The sequence below is a fragment of the Xiphophorus maculatus genome, chromosome 18, assembly GCF_002775205.1.
Source record: "Xiphophorus maculatus strain JP 163 A chromosome 18, X_maculatus-5.0-male, whole genome shotgun sequence".
Classification (NCBI taxonomy): Eukaryota; Metazoa; Chordata; class Actinopteri; order Cyprinodontiformes; family Poeciliidae; genus Xiphophorus; species Xiphophorus maculatus.
Window position 1 is genome coordinate 19325884 of NC_036460.1, and position 18564 is coordinate 19344447.

The following is an 18564-nucleotide window of genomic DNA, read 5'->3' on the forward strand; positions in this document are numbered from 1 at the left end:
TTTTGTTCATATATAACAAATGATAAGGTGTAAAACCAACATCATCCCAAATATGAAACAAGGTGTTGGCAACGGCATGCTGTGGGAATGCTTTTCGTTAACAGAGGCAGGAAAGTTACACTGTTTGCCTCATTAAATCTTTTGATGGATCCATCAAACGATTTAATGTTGGGGAAGATGCAGAAATTCCTGACAAAAATTAGTTTCTAATTTTGCAGAGCTATCAGAGACAAAGAGCTAAAAGACGAAATTGCAGCAAAAAAAAAGCTTTCCACATATTGACTCATATATAGTGAATGCAAATTAATATTGTGATGTTATTTATATTGGGGGACACCATGTACCATTTCTCTTCCTGCTCACACATAAACAATCCTTTGATACCGGACTACATAAGCTCAGTAGTAAAGCACTTGTAAGCACATCTAAAACTTAACAGTGGATTCAAAGTGAGTATTTGGTTATTGTTTTAAAATGCCAAGATTAACCGTTTAAAACCAACTTGTGCACTTCTTACTTCATATATGCACTTTGGCAAGAACAAGAATGTAATGTGATGTGTACTAACTGCATGCTGTACATCTCACCTTTGAAAGTTCAAGTAATGGTATGAAAAAGCAAAAACATGTCACAACATTTAAGCAAAATGTATTTAAAAAGAAAAATCTTCTAATTTAAGAATGAAATGTTCAAAGAATAGTCCTTTTGTGCTAGATGGTCACAGACAACTTTATAATGTGACCAATAGTGGTGAGTGCAAAGAGAGAAAAATAAAAGTCAGTCAACTATAAATCTAAAATGTAAGACAATACAAATTTTCATTCTACTCTAAATCTCTATATTTTAACCTAAACCATTCGTGGTCACTGGTGAAATGCAGTCAATACTGAAAACAGATATGACAGTTAAGTCATTTCCTGCTTCCTTCCTTCCTGCTGCACCTAAAAACCAGAGAATGGCTGCAGATGCATGCAGTCTGCAACAAAGTCAACACATATGTAGATTATGCAAAAAGATGGAGCAAACGGAAATCATACGTTCTGCCTCATTAGCATATCTGTTAAGTGAGAAACAAAGAAACAAACTATTTTTAAAAAAGAAAAACTTTATTTTCAGTAGAAAAAGGCAGAAGAAACCCAAATATATTAAACTCGATACAAGCATTAACTGAGAAGTCCTCTATAAATACGTTAAAATAAATTAAAGAAATTAATTTACTAAAGATGTTCACCTTTATATCTAAACAGGTCTCAAACTTGTCGACGAAAAAGGCGATTCTTAAATAGACCAGGAACATCACGACGCCTGTTCGTCTAACCAACTACTGTAAACACACACACGCACACAAAAAAAAAAAAATACAGCCGAGTAATGTTTCTAGAACACTAAGCATACGTACTCTAAACCTCTACAGTCTAATTCAGTAAGGCAACAGGCACATTTCAAGTGGATCTTATCAGAACAGTATGAAGGCGTAACAGCAAGGATTAACACTGAATGATGGAGAGATGCAACAAGACGAGAATCACTAAAACATTTGATGAAACTGTAATGGTGCACCCGTGGATGAGAGCAAGAAAGAAAAAAACAAAACAAAGACTCACTAACAGCAATGTCTGTGTCAAAGATCAATTCAAAAACACCATCAGCACCTAAAATAGGGGTGTTTGACGAGAGCTGTTGAGAAGGATTTGATTTAAATATGTTAAAGCCAAATGCCAATAGCAGGCATCTTGTTTATGCTTCAAACTGTAGCTTAGACTTGCTGGTTAGGCATGCAACTAGCGCCCACAAGCTGGCAACGCATACCAAGACAGTTTGAATTAATGCTTCCAAGAAAAAAGGTTGAGACTCACCTCCATTTCCATCTCTCCAAACAAATCAGAATCTTGGCTCAACAACAAAACGGGACCCAATAAAAACATTACAGGCACATCTTTTAAAAGAAAAAAAAACAGACAACCCTCTGTCTGACTTACAGGTTTAAGGCCAGTAATCTAAACATAACCTCAGACTGCACATTTACAAAGAAAAAAAACCCCAAAAAACTATTTCACAAGCTTATAAACAACACTGCGTACAGTTATTGGAGCAAACTCCTGAACATTGGCCACCGTTTGTTCGACCGTAATTAGGAAGTCTGAGCTGCAAAAACATGTCCTCTTTGGCTTTGTCACATACTGCAAACCATTCATAAAACATTTAGACAAGTGAATGATTGTGCGGTTGAGCAAATCAATCGTATGACACTGATTTGGCTTTTTTGCTCTTTGTCTTCATGGCACATATTAACTATTTAGGTAAAGAATAAAAGCCCATTTATTGATGTAAAACTATTACGGTGATATGTATTCTTTAGTTTAAGCATCAGTGTGGCTTGTGCGTGTCGGGGTAATAATTTGGCCACATAAATCTACACAGGGAAATCTCTATAAAGTGTTTTGAATCTGCCATCAAGTCCTCATCATCTTTAATGCCACACAGTTTGTAAAGAACGTCTTATGTGTCAGTCAGGTGAAAATATACCGAGGTTAAAGGTGAGAACATTTCATTTCAAAGACCTCTGCTGCTTTTAGGCGGAAGCCAGCAGCAATCTTATGGAACAGAGAGCTGGCTGAACACCGCCAAGCGCTTCCCGTTGCTGTCGTTGCTCCCCCCGCATGACTCGGAGCTACTGAGGGAGCTGGTGGAGCTGCCGCCGTCCTGATCCTGATCTGACAGGGAGGTATAAGACGGAGAGCGGGCGCCAAGCGACCCCAGAAGATGGTCAGCGCTGCTGGGGCTCTGTTGGAGGGAGGGTGAGCTGGTGGGTGACAGTCCACTGGGGGAGTAGCCTGAGTCGGGGGAAGGCAGGAAGTGGGAGCGCAGGTCGGTTTGGACAACGTGGCCCGCTGAGGGCTGGCACTGCTGGTTGCCAGAAGCCTCAAAGGCGGAGTCCATCTCCAGGAAGGCGCTGGAGAGGAGGTCAGTGATGTCGGCACAGGAAGCAGGAGAGCCTGATGAGCCGCATGTAAACGAGGCAGCGGTGGCGGCAGGGGGAGGGGTGTGGCCAGTCAAGACTGACTGGAGGACATGCTGAGGAGCGGAAGGAAAGCCAGCAAAGCTAAAACTCTGCCTGATCAGAGGCGGCCTGTGAGAGCGCAAGGACGAGGGAGAGGAGGAATCTGCTAGCTGGTGAGAAGCGTTAAGGGTGGAGGAGAATGATGAGGACGAGCGAGAAAAGGCGGGTTTCTTCTCTTCCTCGCTGTTGTGGATAAAGTGACAGCGGATCCCGTACGGGCAGAAGCCAATGGTGTGAAAGGTGCGACAAGGCTCCGTCTTGTATTTAGGATGTCTGTTTAGATCACGTAACTCTTCCGGGCCGTGGGCGAACTGGCACTTCCCGCCGTACTTGCACAGGCCGTTCTCTGTGAAAGATCTGCAAAGTTCGGTTTTGTAGCGTGATGAGGAGCTGGATGATGAAGAGGCAGCGGCAGCTTGTAAGGCAGTGGGGCTCATGTCACTTTCGGATGTCTTCAGTTCAGTGCTGGGCCAGTCTAGGCTTGCTGCCGGCATGCTCCTCGTCTCCACCAGGCTGACAGAGCGTTGGGAGAGAAAACCAAACTTTCCCCACTGGTTGGAGTTAGCAGCAAGCTGGGAGGGCGACGGGCTTTCTGACGGCTGCCCCCATTGGCTGGAGGCCAGAAACAGGCCGTCTGACGAATCAGCAGGGAGGCTGGACAGAGAGAATGAGGAGCTTCTGCACAGATCGCTGGCGTAACCCGGAGAAGTCATGGCCAGGTTCACAGAGGGAGGCGGTCTGTTCTGCTCTCCAAGGTCAAGACTGAGAAAATGCTGTAAAAAACAAAAGAGGAAAGAAACGTGTTAAAATATTTTACCACAACATTACTACTACTTTGACCCTGTTTAAGATCAAGCTTTCTGATTTGAGGCAGTCTGAATGGTCTGGGCTGCAAATCCTTACAATTTTATTTTTGTTTACTTTTACCCAAAATGATTTCACACAAAACAAGCAGACTTAAACTTAAAAATCAGTTCCATACATTTACAGCTGCACTCAATTCTTTTGGAAATCGTTACGTACGTATTTCAACCTGTTGCTGTGTTTCAACAACAAAGCATCTTTTATATGCACAATTCACTCAGCCACAGATCAGAGTTGGTACATTTCCAATTTTAATAAGAATCAGCAGGTCAAAAGCAGAAAAACCTGAAGGTTTTTTTTTCTACATCAACAGCACATATGTCACTATATGTTCTTAATATGCATTTGACCTAACCAGCTGGGTACATCTACTAATCATAATGAAGAGCGTGAATGGCTGACGCTCTTGTGTGCATTAGCTTATTAAGTCAGAGATAAAATGTTATATTTGGTTGATTATGTACAGGCATCCAGCCTTTTGCTAACACACATTTTCCTTCCACTCAACTTTTCATTGCTATGCTTGCATCTAGCACTCAATAGGCAGGATGCATGGCAATTATCTTTTAATGCGTTTCGTACTTTGTTTAGACTCAAATTTCTATAATAAAAATCTCCATTATGAATGCAATGCAAATTTTGAATTATTATTAACTGCAAGCCAGAATTGGCAAAATGTATATGGGTAAATATTTGAACTGCATCATTGTGCAATTTTTTAAAATTACATACTGAAACCAGAGATTTCTCAAAATGCACCTTTAGTTCTATATAAAAACTTAGTGAAAATGTTACTGTTCTCATTTGACATTTAGAGGATAAACACTTTTATTCAGAAACCAGTTCATCGCTGTAGATTAAAAGAGTTTTACGTTGCTTTTAAATTAATATTTCTACAGAGTAAATATTTGCAAACCTTTTGGATTTTTTTTCTTGAAAGTTATTTAGATACTGCTCCATGGCAGCTAGCGGCAAGTCATTATAGCAACTGGCTGAATAACACCATGAAAGTGTTGTTATAAAGCACTTTTTAAATATTAACCAATAGCCTTTCTCGGTTTACTTGGCAAAAAAGGTGAGGCAGTGAGCAGTGAAGTGCTGCTGTAGCTGTGCAGATGTAGGAAATCCACAACAGTCAAATGTCCAACAGCTTCTGGCAGCAAGGCACCTATCCCTGTGCAGCTGAATTAACAACTAGCGTTAAATCCCCTGAAACTTTGTGATCAATAACCTACAACCAACAAGCCTCGGAGCAAGTAGCTCTCTTACTCCCCATCTATGGATTTCTCTCCTTCAGAGGAGGTGGAGAACATCTGTAAACAATACATGGGTATGAACTAAAAACGTTCCACTTCCAAATCTCCAATTAGGTTTCCTTCAACAAAGCAGTCACTCTGTATCCATGACACTACATCTGTGTTATTTTAATATTTTTATGAACAACCACAGTGCAGAGGGAGAGGATATATACACATCCACATTCCCCCAGATACATTCCTTCTTATTGAGTATCTCGACCTATTAATGGTGTTCTAGACCCAAAGGTGACCAGCTCTGATCACGACCTGCAGGAAGCATTTAAACAGTATCTGAAGCTAAATGTAGTAACGTTATTTGAGGATTTTAAAAGACTAACAATGTCGAAGAACTGAGTTACAAATGGTCTTCCTGGAGAAAAATCACTCCAAGTGACGCTCGATGCAGTTTTAAAATTAAATTGACTTCCTGCAGGATAAGAAGGCTGATGTTGCGCCTGAGATGATCCAAATTCTTCCCTTGTTAGGTTTAGTGTTTTTACTTAATTGAGGCTGTGCTTAGGTAGAATTTCAAACATGGTGATCAAAACACTTTTGATTGGTTGCTTTACTCCATGAGCCTACCTCCAGCGCCTGATGAAAACAGTTCTTTCCTCTAGCTCAGGTCAAAGTTGAAGCCAAAACTTCACCAGTTTATTAGTGCCAGTTGCTATAAAGGAAACGCTAATAACTGCCCCACTTCAGTGCAAAAAGGGGGTCAGAAATTGAGAAAGAAAGAAATATTCCTGTTTTACATTGTGCATTTGGCAGAGATGCACCAAGAAATTAGCTAATATCTGGAACTGGATGATTTGTGCTCCATCCTAACCTGGGTGGTTAAAAGACAACAAATCAGATTTTTTTTTTTAAACTATGGCGTTTAAATCAGAATCAATCAAAGATTATAAAAGTCACCTCAGCTACAAGAAATGTACACAGGAGAACTAAGTTGTTTTCTTAATAATCAACAAACATTGTTAAAACAAGCCAGAGTCGAATGCAATGGATGGTTTGTAAAGCCAAAGGAAAAACACAAATTTTCAGAGTTATTTGCTGCTGCTCTGGACATAAGCTTAAAGAAACACAGAAACCTGGGTATGAAGCTAAAACGAGCTGCAGTATAAGCAACATAAGCAAAGCAGAAATATGAACAGGCGCACAGTGACTGCAGCCCAATACGAAGAGAAAAATCCCCAAGCTACAGCTCAGTTTGGCTTTGCTGTTTTGAATAAACTTTTTGGCAGTTACTTCTTTAAGTGGGCCACTTTACTTCAGATTCAGTGTGAAAAGGCAGGGAATAGTTTGAGCGCTATATTAAGCATGAAAAGTTGTAAGAATGTCGCTCAGAGAGTTTGATGATAGGCCGCTGTTGTGAAGAGGCGCCACAACGCTCCGACTACCTAGCTTCTAGTTTGCAGGCAAAACAATAAACAGCAACAGGACTAAAACCGGCCGTGGACCCCGGAAAACAACTTTTTCTTGTAACGCAAGAAAAGAAAACCCAAAGTCATGAGTAAGTAAACTATCTGCAGAGTTCGTGGAGCAGCTAAAAAGGCTAATGTTAGCACCCTCCAGAGTTTTAGCTAACCAACTTGTCCTGCGCTCAACTTTTCTTTTGCGCGTTTCCGCCCCCTGTTCCGTTTACCTTGCTCATTACGTCTTCCAGTTCGGAAAACTGGTTGAGAGGGTGAGATGGCATCCTCGCCTCTGTGTGGTCCAGTTTACCCCTGCCGCGGTGGACGTGTGCAGTGCGCTGGCATGAGTTTCGTCAGAGGTTTTCAGCAATACGTCGTTGGTGCTAAACAAGCCCTGAGACGGAGACCACGTGTGGATTTAAAACCTAACAGCGCCGCGTGGCTCCTCCCACTGGAGTCTGAAAGTATGCAGGAGACCAAAGCAGCGACCTGCTTTGATTCAACAGGTAAAACTCTTTGAACGAAAATATGTATTTTTTTTATTTTTCAGAGTGATATAGTTCATATGAAGGAGACTGCTGAGGTATTGAGGAAACCCAGGTTGATTTAATAGGAACTTTGAGCTCATCTGCATTGTTGGATTTGGGATCTCCTCTTGGTCTTCACAGGACTCCATAGATTCTCTTAGCCCATTTTGCTGCCCAGTCAAGCACGTTAATACCATAGTTATTAGATTAGACACCAATAACTGAAAAGAGCCGAGTGATACTGGAAGATAGCAGGAGGAAGCAGGAAGTGCCACAAAACACAGTGGACATACAGCAGCATTAAACATGACTCAAATCATGACTGACTTTTGAAATGCAACATTTTATTTAATCTAAAAATAACACAAAAAAACAAAGCCACTTTCGCCCCAAAACAAAAGATATTACTGTATGTGTATATATATATATATATATATATATATATATATATATATATATATATATATATATATATATATATATGTATGTATTTATTTATTTTTTTACTGATTTTGAGATAAGCTATTATACGAATGTACATTTTTGAGGTTTTTTTTCTCTCAAAGAGGGTGTCCCGTGCATATAACAGCATTGCCACACCAAGAAACCTGAAAACAAAGAGCTACATGAAATAGACTGAAGAAATGTAGCAGTATGTAGTCACACACCAGAAAGAAACAGAAGAAAACAGGCAGATAAGAAGACACCTGGACATATGGTTAGGAACGACTGCCTCTGGAGACAGCCTAACAGTCTGAGACAGATGAAAGGAAACAATGTCTTTGATTTCAAAAGCACAGGCAGATGTGTGAAAATTTCCACTGCAACTGAGCTGAGCCATGAAAATATAAGTCACACTTTCACACACAGACATGAGTTTTTTTTCTGGAACGTCAGCAAAGGAAATATATATTATAGCAAGTTAAAATTTTACATCAATGTACCTAGAACCTACAATTCAGTCTTGAAAAACACCACAGGACTTCTAGTTAGCCCTGTGGCTAACTAGAAGCCACAGAAAACCTAATCTTACCACCATCGGAGGTGATAAGGCTTGTTTTTACAAAGGCAGTACAGACACATCCAGACAGGTTCACTAGGAGGGAAACTACCAGATCTCTGGCATTACTGGGAATTTACAGGAGCATGCTCACAAGCTTCATGCGCAAATAATTGTCTCAAACTTTGTGAGGACTATTTCAGTTTGCAACAACTCATACTAAGGAGTATAGGCATCATGGAAGAAACTGGGAACTCACTTTACAAGTAAATAAGCAATGTTATGATTGTGACAACATTTCAAAGTATGAGGTTATTCTAATTTTTTTTTTTTTGACCAGCACATTGAAATTGTCTAAGAAAAATAAATGTAACATTTGAAAAGCATTCTGCTGTGTCTTTAGATGTTCTACTAAAAACGTCTCTAATACTTCAACTCAGACCTCTAAGCCGCCTCGAAAAGATGTGATCAGCTGAGAACAAAGCCATCCAAAAAACTTTGTTTTACCCCAGCCAACTGGTCCCCATTAAGTGTGTGTGTCTCTGTGTGCATAGGGGTGGGCATACTTGTGTTTGTTAATGTCGGAAAGTGTGTGTTAAACCGTTCCAGAGATGAGTGTGTGTCCCACTGGTCAAATCTACATACCCTAAAGGATGTGATCAGCCATTTTTCTGTTCTGATTTCCTTTTGAAATATAAAGAGTGCCACAAATTGAAGACTGTCTTAGTATACCCATCACTTCATTGGTGGACTAATTTGCTTTAATTTATATGTAAATGTGAATTACTTGGGTTGTTTGCTGATCCCTGGTGTAAAATGTATATCACATGGTCAAAATACTTATGACCATGTGATATTTCAGTTTTTCTTTTTTAATAAATTTGCAAACATTTACATATTTCTGCTTTTTCTGCTAAAAAGGGATGCTGAGTGTACGTTCATGGGGAATAGTATGAACTTTATTGATTTTAGCAAATGCCTGCAAAGAAACAATGAGTGAAAAATTTAAAGGGGTCTGAATACTTTCTGTACTACCCACTGTATATTAATAATATCACATGTAATGTTTGTTAGCTTTCCAACATTAGAAATTGAGGGTTTATGATTTGTGAAAGTTTGTTTTTGAAGTGTCACTCTAAACAACAGGACATTTGCACCTTAAAAAAAACTTGTACCGTGTGTTCATTTGGCTGTAAACAAGCCTTGGCTGTAAACAAGCTAAGTGGATTTACGTTTGTAAAAGAAAAATAAAGTTTGGTGAGTTGGGGATTACTCTGGGTAAGAGTTGGAGGATTATGTGTGAGTGGGTAGGGGAGTGGAGTGTAACGAAAAAGGGGGAGGGGACGAGAGAGGAGGTGAGAGATTTGAAAGAGAGTTCTTGCTTCTTGTTGAGTCCAGCTGGGCTGGAGGGCCTTTTGAGTACAATGAGCTCAATGAGCTGCTGAATCAACTAACAAACCAATGGCCCGCCTTCTAAGACTCCTTCTCCATGCACACACACAGCATAAAAAACAGTATATGGGGGGTACGATGGGTCTTGTTAGGAGAACAGACATGGGGAGAGAAGGCTAAATTGGGGCTATTTAAGAGAATGAGAGGAAGATAAAGAGAAAGGATTGTTGAAAGTATAGGAAGGAGTGAGTTTTTTCTTACTGGATGTGCAAAAGTTTCCACTATTATTTCAGATAAATAAACAAAATGCATAACTCTGTATCCTGGAACACATTTAGTTTTTGCACACATATACTTACTTATCTGAAATGACAGGCCAAGTTATCAGAAAAGGTATTTGCTGACACATCTATTTGTTTGGTAAGCCTCAAGGGTAAAGTAAAAAAAAAAAACAGACCTTGAAGAAATTGCGTTTCATTGTGGAGATATATGTTTCTAAAACACATTAGACAACCTTTAAAATACTGAAGAAATTCCCTACGTTATGACTAAGTATTAGTCAGAACCTTTTGGAACAATACTTATCAAGTGAAGTCATTCCTTCACAGCCAAGCACATCCATCTTCAGATAAGTGGCTATTAGTACCAGTGAAATAATGAAGAGGATGAATGTGCTGTCCTCGCCCTGAGGTTTCCAGTTTTCAGCAGCTAGACAGCCAGACAACGACGCTCCAATAACCAAACTTGTTTCTTTTCGACTTGTTTATTGAAGAGTGGCCTCTGACCACTGCCATCACTTTGGCCATCATAAAGAACAAATCTTGTCTGAAACACGACGTATTAGGATGATAATCAACTTAAATCGTGAGCTGTTCGGTGACGCGTTCCACCATCTTGGATTTATATTCTTTTTTAGCGTCATCAAAACAAAACAAAATATCCACCAGGGGGCGATCTATTGCGGTTTTCAACCTTGCTGGTCCAGCTTAACTTACAAAAGGCAGCACACTCCCCGCCTGGTACAATACAATTGTGCCACTATAACTAACCTTTTCCAATAAACATTTCGAACTGTTAACACTCATAACAATTTAATTATCATCCGATAAAAGCAAAACCATATCGGTAATGGGTCTCAAAAACACTTTTTCGTTTCCGTCTTTTACAGTTTTTACTTCTGCTTTTCGAACCCTAGTGTCCTTACTCTCAAATGTTCTCACAACTTTTCCCATGGACCAGTTGTTTCTGTGAGCAAGAGCATCTTTCAGTAACACAATGTCACCAACTTTAATGTTCGGTTTATCATCAGTCCATTTTCTCCGTTTCTGCAAAGTTGACAAGTATTCACTTTTCCACTGTTTCCAAAAAGAGTCCGCCAGACACTGTACTTGCTTCCATTGCCTCGAGTAGAGGTCTGGTGGTGCAAAGCTTCCTGCTGGTGCAGATAGCGCATTTGTCTTTTGGGTGAGGAGCATTGCAGGAGTGAGGAGGTTTGGTTTGTCCGGATCTGTTGAAATTGGTACAAGTGGTCTTGCATTCATTATTGCCATTACTTCTGCCATGAATGTACTTAACACTTCATGTGTGAGTTGGATGTGTCCGGCTTTCAAAAGAATACCGTCCAGGATGCGCCTTGCAACTCCGATGAGTCGCTCCCACGATCCACCCATATGTGAGGAGTGGGGAGAGTTGAACAGCCATGTGCATCCTTTCTCTAGCAGGTAAGAATTCAGCTCTGTGTCTGTCTGATCGATTTGCAGTTCATTGCATGCACCAATAAAATTTGTCCCTCTGTCAGAACGGAGTATTTGAGCAGGTCCACGGATGCAGAAGAATCTTCTTAGTGCATTAATGAAGCTCGATGTTGACATTGATTCAATGAGCTCAATGTGCACGGCTCTTGTGGACATGCAGGTGAAAAGTACAGCCCAGCGCTTGCTGTCTGCACTTCCTCCTCTGGTGCGACGTGTGGAGACTGTCCAGGGCCCAAAGACATCCAGTCCCACACTAGTGAATGGTGGCATGGTTGATAGTCTGTCAATGGGTAAATCTGCCATCTTTTGAGTTTGCATTTGTCCTCTAAGTTTTCGACAAAGAACACATTTGTGAATGATGGAAGAAATAAGCCTTTTACTGCCAGTAATCCAAAATCCAGCTCCTCTGAGTGCTCCTTCTGTTATATGACGCCCCTGATGCGCTACTTTCTCATGATGGTATCTGATAAGAAAGATAGATATGTGATGAGACCTTGGAATAATGACAGGATGTTTCTCCTCTTTTGTTAGGTTAGCAGGTGCCAAGCGTCCTCCTATTCTGAGAAGTCCTTCTTCATCAATGACAGGGTTTAACTTCTGTAGACAACTCTGTTTTGGAAGTGGTTGATTTGTTTTTATGCACCTGAGCTCCTCTTTGAATGTTTCACTTTGTACTGTGTGAATGATAAACTTGGCTGCGTTGGATATTTCTCCTGCAGTGTTACTGTTACTGAAACACTTCCAGCCTTTACTTTCTGTGTCTGTTTTCTTGAATGATGCTGCCACACGCTTTAGTGATGCAATAGTGCAACACAATCTCATCCAATGAGAGAATCTTTCAAAACGAGATGGTTCCAGCTGCATTACTGAGGTTTTGGTAACAAAGGTTTTCACATCAGGCCTGATCTCTGTATCTGTGTCAGGGTCAATGAGTGTAAAACTATCACAGTGTGATGTCTCAATATCATGTCGTGTCAAAAAGGAAGGACCACTAAACCAGTTTGTGGAAGCTAATGTGGAAGCTGGGATCGGTCTAGTGGCTGTGTCTGCTGGATTGTCACAAGTGGATATGTAAAACCACTGTGTTGGATGTGTGGTCTTCCTGATTCGGATCACTCGATTGGCTACATAGGTATAGAATCTCTTTGTGTTGTTGTGTATGTAACCAAGGACGATTTTGCTATCTGTGAAAAATCTTACAGTGTCCACTTCAATGTCCATCTCATCTCTAATGAGTTCATACATTTCTACAGCTAAAACTGCTGCGCATAATTCCAATCTAGGAACAGTGTGAGCGGGTCGGGGGGCAACTTTGGACTTGCCAATGATGAAACCTGTATGCCACTGACCTTCACTGTCGAGAGCTCTCAGGTATGCCACTGCTCCTATGGCCATGGTGGAGGCGTCTGAAAATATGCACAGTTCTTTCCTTGCAGCGATGGACTGGGAGAATGAGAAGTAGCACCTTGGTATTTGTAGCTGCTCCAGATCTTTCAACGAGTTTCTCCATTTGTCCCATTCCTCTTCTCTTTCTACAGGAAGTGGTTCATCCCAGTCTTTCCGTTCTGTGGATAGGTCACGGAGAAGAGCTTTTCCCTGCATTGTGATGGGTGAAACAAATCCTAATGGGTCGTATAAACTGTTAATGGTGGCCAAGACACCTCTTCTGGTGAATGGCTTTTTCTCAGTTGTGGCATGAAAAGTGAAACAGTCACTTCTGAGATTCCACAGCACCCCTAAGCTCCTTTGCAGGGGTATGTCGTCCAAGTCCAAGTTTTTTAGATCTTTGGCTCTTTCTGCAGCAGGAAATGCTTCCACTACTTTGTGATCATTAGAGGCTATTTTATGTAGCTTTAAATTTGACTGAGCCAGCATGTTTTGTGCTTTTGTGAGTATCTCAATAGCTTCTTCTCTTGTTGCTGTGGATGAAAGGCCGTCATCAACATAAAAATGTCTCAATATGAACTGTTTTGCGTCATGGCCAAACTCTTTTTCTCCTTCAACTGCAGTGCGCCTCATACAGTAAATAGCCACAGCTGGTGATGGACTATTACCGAAGACATGAACCTTCATTCGGTAGTCACAAATGCCTTTGTTGGTATCATTATCCACATGCCAAAGGAATCTCAAATAATCCCTATGGTCCTCTCTCACTTCAAAACAGTAAAACATTTGTTGCACATCAGCTGAAAATGCTACTGGCTCTTTTCTAAAACGCATAAGAACACCTATTAGCGTGTTGTTTAGATCGGGTCCTCTTAATAAGACTTTGTTAAGGGACAGTCCTTCAAACTCCGCACTTGAGTCAAAAACTACTCTCAGCTGCTCCGGTTTTTGTGGGTGGTACACACCAAAAGATGGTAAGTACCAGTGTTCTTTGCCTGAGTCCAAAGGTGAAGCAACCTCTGCGTGGTCGTTGTCCAGCATGTTTTGAATGAACTCTGTGTATTGTCTTTTCATTTCAGGCTTCCGGTCCAGTGTTTTTCTGAGCGACTGGAGGCGTTTGAGTGCTTGCTCTCTGTTACTTGGAAGCTCTGGTCTAGGAGAGCGGAATGGCAAAGGCGCCACCCAGCTATTACCTTCATTCTGGTACACTTCCTTTACCATAATGTCAATAAACTCTTTATCCTCTACTGACAGTGCTGGTTTGTCATCATCTTTTGTTCTGTCAAACACCGTTTCTCCCAGTTGACTGGTAGCTGTGTTTTCGATATCCATTTGGAAAGCAGGTGTGGTGCTGAGTTGGTAATTGCAGCCACTTGACTCCTTGACTTGAAATATGTTAGGGCATGGGCAGAGGTAAGAAGCACGTCCATTCTGAAGAACATGTGTTTTGAGCACATTCACATTAGGGGACCTATGTGTTTTCCTCATGCAGGCTTCCCCAACGATAACCCAGCCTAAATCTAAACGCTGTGCATAGGGCATACTATGTGGCCCATTGATTCTCTCTCTGACCTTATGAACCTGAATAATGTCTCTTCCCAAGAGTAAAAGAATAGGTACCTGTTCTTCTACAGCAGGTTCTTTTTCAGCTATTTTCTGTAAGTGTGGGAACTTCATAGCAACATGTGGAGACGGAATCTCTCTTCTGTCGTCCGGAATCATGTCACATTCAATGAGATTTGGAAGTGGGAGCTTTACTCTACCATCTATTGACTCAATCGTGAAGTTTAATGCTGTTCTGCCAACATTATCTGACAGTCCTGAGCATGTCCTGAGTTTGTAAGTGTCTGAGCGTGTCTTAACATTAAAGAGCTCAAAAAACTGAGACTTAGCTAGAGACTTGTTACTTTGTTCGTCAAGCACTGCGTACATCTTTCTTGCCTGTTCTCTTTTCCCCTCTGGGTAGACTAACACAGGACTTATTTTAGAACATGAATGTGGGATATCTACATCACCACAGACTTCTGTGCACTTAGAAACAACTGAGACATTTGCACTATCTTCCTGCGTCTCCCCGCCATCATCTTTACCAGCTTCAAAGCTCTCAGCTGGAGGAGGCGGTGGACCTGGATGTAGCACTGCTAAATGTCTGTCGCTGCCACAGTCCATACACTTTATTTGCACCTTGCAGTCTCTTGCTAGATGCTGGGTAGAGCCACAGCATTTAAAACAGATTCTGTTTTCTTTTAAAAATGACTTGCGCTCATCTATGGGTTTTGCTCTGAAACTTTTACACTTTTTAAGTGGATGAGGCTTCTTATGTATAGGACAAACCTTGTCAGGGCTTTCTATAAGCTTACTGTAACTAGTTTGAAATGTACTAGCATCTATAGGGATGTCTGTTTTGTGTACAGTAATCACTTGCCTGTTATTGTTTTTGAAGCTTTTCTCTTTTTTGAAGCTTGCGTTGGCAGGTGTGATATCGAAGCTTGGGTCATTTCTTATTTTGGCTTGTTGTCTTACAAACTTTGAAAAAACACTGAAAGGGGGAAAGGCAACTTTATGTTCCTCTTTGTACTTTGCACCTGTTGCGATCCATTTTTCCTGTAGTCCATAGGGTAACTTCTCCACAATGGGATTGACTCCGCGAGCCGTGTCCAAATATGAGAGTCCTAGTAAGTATCCTCCATCTTTTGCACATTCAATTTCCTGCAGAATGTCACCCAGCTCTCTTAACTTTATGTTGTCTCTGTTGTTGAGTTTGGGAAACTGTTCGATCTTTTTTAAGAGTGCATTTTCCACTACTTCAGGAGAACCGTAAGATTCCTCCAGTCTTTGCCACACAAGGTCCAGTGCTGCAGCTGGACTAAAGATGTTGGCTGAGCGGATTCTTTTTGCCTGTTGTCCAGACTCAGCTCCCAGCCATTTGACCATTAAATCTAGCTCTTCTTGGGCTGTAACGTTCAAATCTTTAATAGCATTTTGAAATGACGTTTTCCACGCCCAGTAATTCTCTGGCTGGTCATCAAACTGCAAAAGTCCTGAACTTAACATTTCTCTCCGTGTAAGGTACTTAGTAATCTCCTGTACACCTTGTGCCTCTGTTGATGTTGGTGGAGTGTGGAACGGATATAGTATGGGGGGGTTCAGTCGCTCTCTGTGTTGGGCAATGTGCGCCACTTTAGGCTTGGCTGTTTCTGCACTGTGTGAGTTGTTATTGTCCACTTCTTCTTTCATGGCGTTTTCACACTGTTCACGTGCAGCCTTATGACAGGTGAGTGGATCTGCTGGCAACGAGAAGCCTTCAAAACTAATGTCTGAATGTTTTTGAACATACTCTGCCGTACGCTGCTTTGGGCTGGCAGGTGGTCCTGCTAATGGATAGTCCTGTTCAAATTTTGAGAGAACCTCCTCCTCTTCATAAACTGCAACTTCTGCTTCTGCAGCTGCAACAGCCTTCTGAGAACTCAAAATATGCAAATTAGCTTCAAGTTCAGTTTTCTGTTTCATTATGGCTGCTTCTTTTTCTGAAAACGCCAACTGAGCACGTGCAGCCTCTGCTTTTGCTCGTGCTTTTAATGCTGCAGAACTTGTGGACGAACGTTTGGACGTACATGAGCGTGTAGACTTGGAACTTGTGTCTGTATTGCTTGCGTTATCCTTGTTCTCCATGTCATCTGCTTTACCTGACCGCAGGCTCATGGTTAATCTGCTGAATATCTCCTCGTGGTTGTGGCCCGCTGCGCTGATGTTCTTTACTGTGCTGTCCTCGCCCTGAGGTTTCCAGTTTTCAGCAGCTAGACAGCCAGACAACGACGCTCCAATAACCAAACTTGTTTCTTTTCGACTTGTTTATTGAAGAGTGGCCTCTGACCACTGCCATCACTTTGGCCATCATAAAGAACAAATCTTGTCTGAAACACGACGTATTAGGATGATAATCAACTTAAATCGTGAGCTGTTCGGTGACGCGTTCCACCATCTTGGATTTATATTCTTTTTTAGCGTCATCAAAACAAAACAAAATATCCACCAGGGGGCGATCTATTGCGGTTTTCAACCTTGCTGGTCCAGCTTAACTTACAAAAGGCAGCACAATGAAGATGGGGGTGGTGGACCTCTTGAACATCTGCTTTTTAGCTCCCCACCCCTCACTACTTTATTCAGTTTCCACTGCTCTCTCACTCGTTGCTGTGTCTCCATTTCTTCCGTTTTCACTTTTTGCCACACTTAAATGTTTCAGATGATCAAATTTTTTATATCAGATGAAGATGTCAAATGTGAATACAAAACACAATTTTCAAATGTTTTCTAATGCTAAGGGATAAGGAACTGGCCCTAGGTGGAAATGTAATTGTCTCCTAAACCTAATAACCGGTTGTGCTGCGTTAGGTGGAACAACTGCATTCAAGTGTTTGCAATAAGTGGAAGAAATCAGAAAATTTTTTGACCCCCTCTTTTAAATAATTCAGTCCCTTTCGATGGTGTTGTAACATGAATATGTTGTTGAAAGTCATAGCAAATCACCTGAATCAAATACAAGTCCAGACATTGACTAGGTCATTCTTTATCCTTCTAATGGTTGGACTTTGTCCAATAGAATTTCTGATTTCATTCGATATGTGATGTTCAAAAGAAACACATGAGTCCCACCACCATGTTTTACTATTCAAATGATGATTTTTTTTCTGGTATGCTGTGTTAGTTTTTCGGGAGATGCAACGGGACATGAATTTCCATTTTGTTGTCTCAAGCCACAGAATCCTTTCCCAAAAGTCTTGTAAATCAGCAGGTTGTTTAGTGGCTGTGGGTTTCATGGGAAGAAAAAAAAAATCTGTTTGAATTAAATAAAAAAAAAGTGTATCAACGTGAATGCATTTTACTGTGGCATAACATAATAAATGATTTCTGACACCTTTACAAAAAAGTATGTCTCTATGTATGTATATTAAGTCAAACAATTTGGACCCAGATACACACAAACCTCTAAAAGCCCCACACAGTAGGCCTCTTCTCAGAGGTTGAAGGTCAAAAAACAACCTTAGACCTCTGACACAACCTCCTTGCTCTTCTGGTCTCCTGCTGTTGGAATTCAGTCCTGTGGATTCAATTAAGAAGCAAGAGAAGTCAAATAGCTTAGAAAGCAAGATAACAGTGACAAATGTCTATAAGAAGAAGCTGTTGAGGGCATTGAGGCCAAGTTGATGTTTTGTGTAGTGAAGAGAAAAGCAGCTGATTCTGTATACTTTGCTCAGACTATTACAATTAGCTTTCTCTCTGAGGGACTTGAAGCAGACTGAGTGTGCATAGCCAGAGTCTAATAACTGCTGGGTTAGTTTCAGTATAGATAAGACCTGACACACACCTTCCAAAAAGTTCCACTTACAGAACTGCCTAACTTACGTTAGCTTACAGAATATTTCCTCAAAGTCTTAGGGGTCATCATGATGTTTTTGCAAATCTGAAATGGGCTTTTTAATCTTTTTGGTCAGCAGTATTTTTAGCCTTGAAACCATGAATGCATTGCATTAGATGTGAAATAAGTTGTTTTAATAAGATAAGTTTGAAACAACTTATCTTGTTTCAAAATAAGTTGTTTCTTGAAACAAGAAACAATATAATAATTAATATTTTATTATTAATATAATAATAAAAAACATTATTTCAATTTAATGCTTTTAGTCATTAAATTGAAATATGCAAATTGAAAATTCGTAAGAAAACAAAGATGTCTGCCTTGAGGAATAGGGGGAAGAGCTCTTTGGCGTTTGCTGTGTATTTCTGCCCTCTGTTGGATTAAAGTGTATTTGCAACTCACCAAATCAGATCTGACTAAAAATGTTTAAAGAATGACATAAATTCAATTTAAG

At 40.7% G+C, this 18564-nt stretch overlaps 1 protein-coding gene across 1 annotated transcript; it reads right to left on the reverse strand.

The window, feature by feature from the left end:
• Positions 1-1087: 1087 nt before the first annotated feature.
• On the reverse strand, positions 1088-7047 carry LOC102223055 (mRNA decay activator protein ZFP36L1-like). The gene is made up of 2 exons (XM_014472500.2): positions 6866-7047; positions 1088-3834 (listed from the first exon to the last, which is right to left on the reverse strand). Exons 1-2 carry the CDS (start codon positions 6917-6919, stop codon positions 2596-2598), a joined length of 1293 nt encoding a protein of 430 aa, XP_014327986.1. The 5' UTR covers positions 6920-7047; the 3' UTR covers positions 1088-2595.
• Between the last annotated feature and the right edge of the window lie 11517 nt (positions 7048-18564).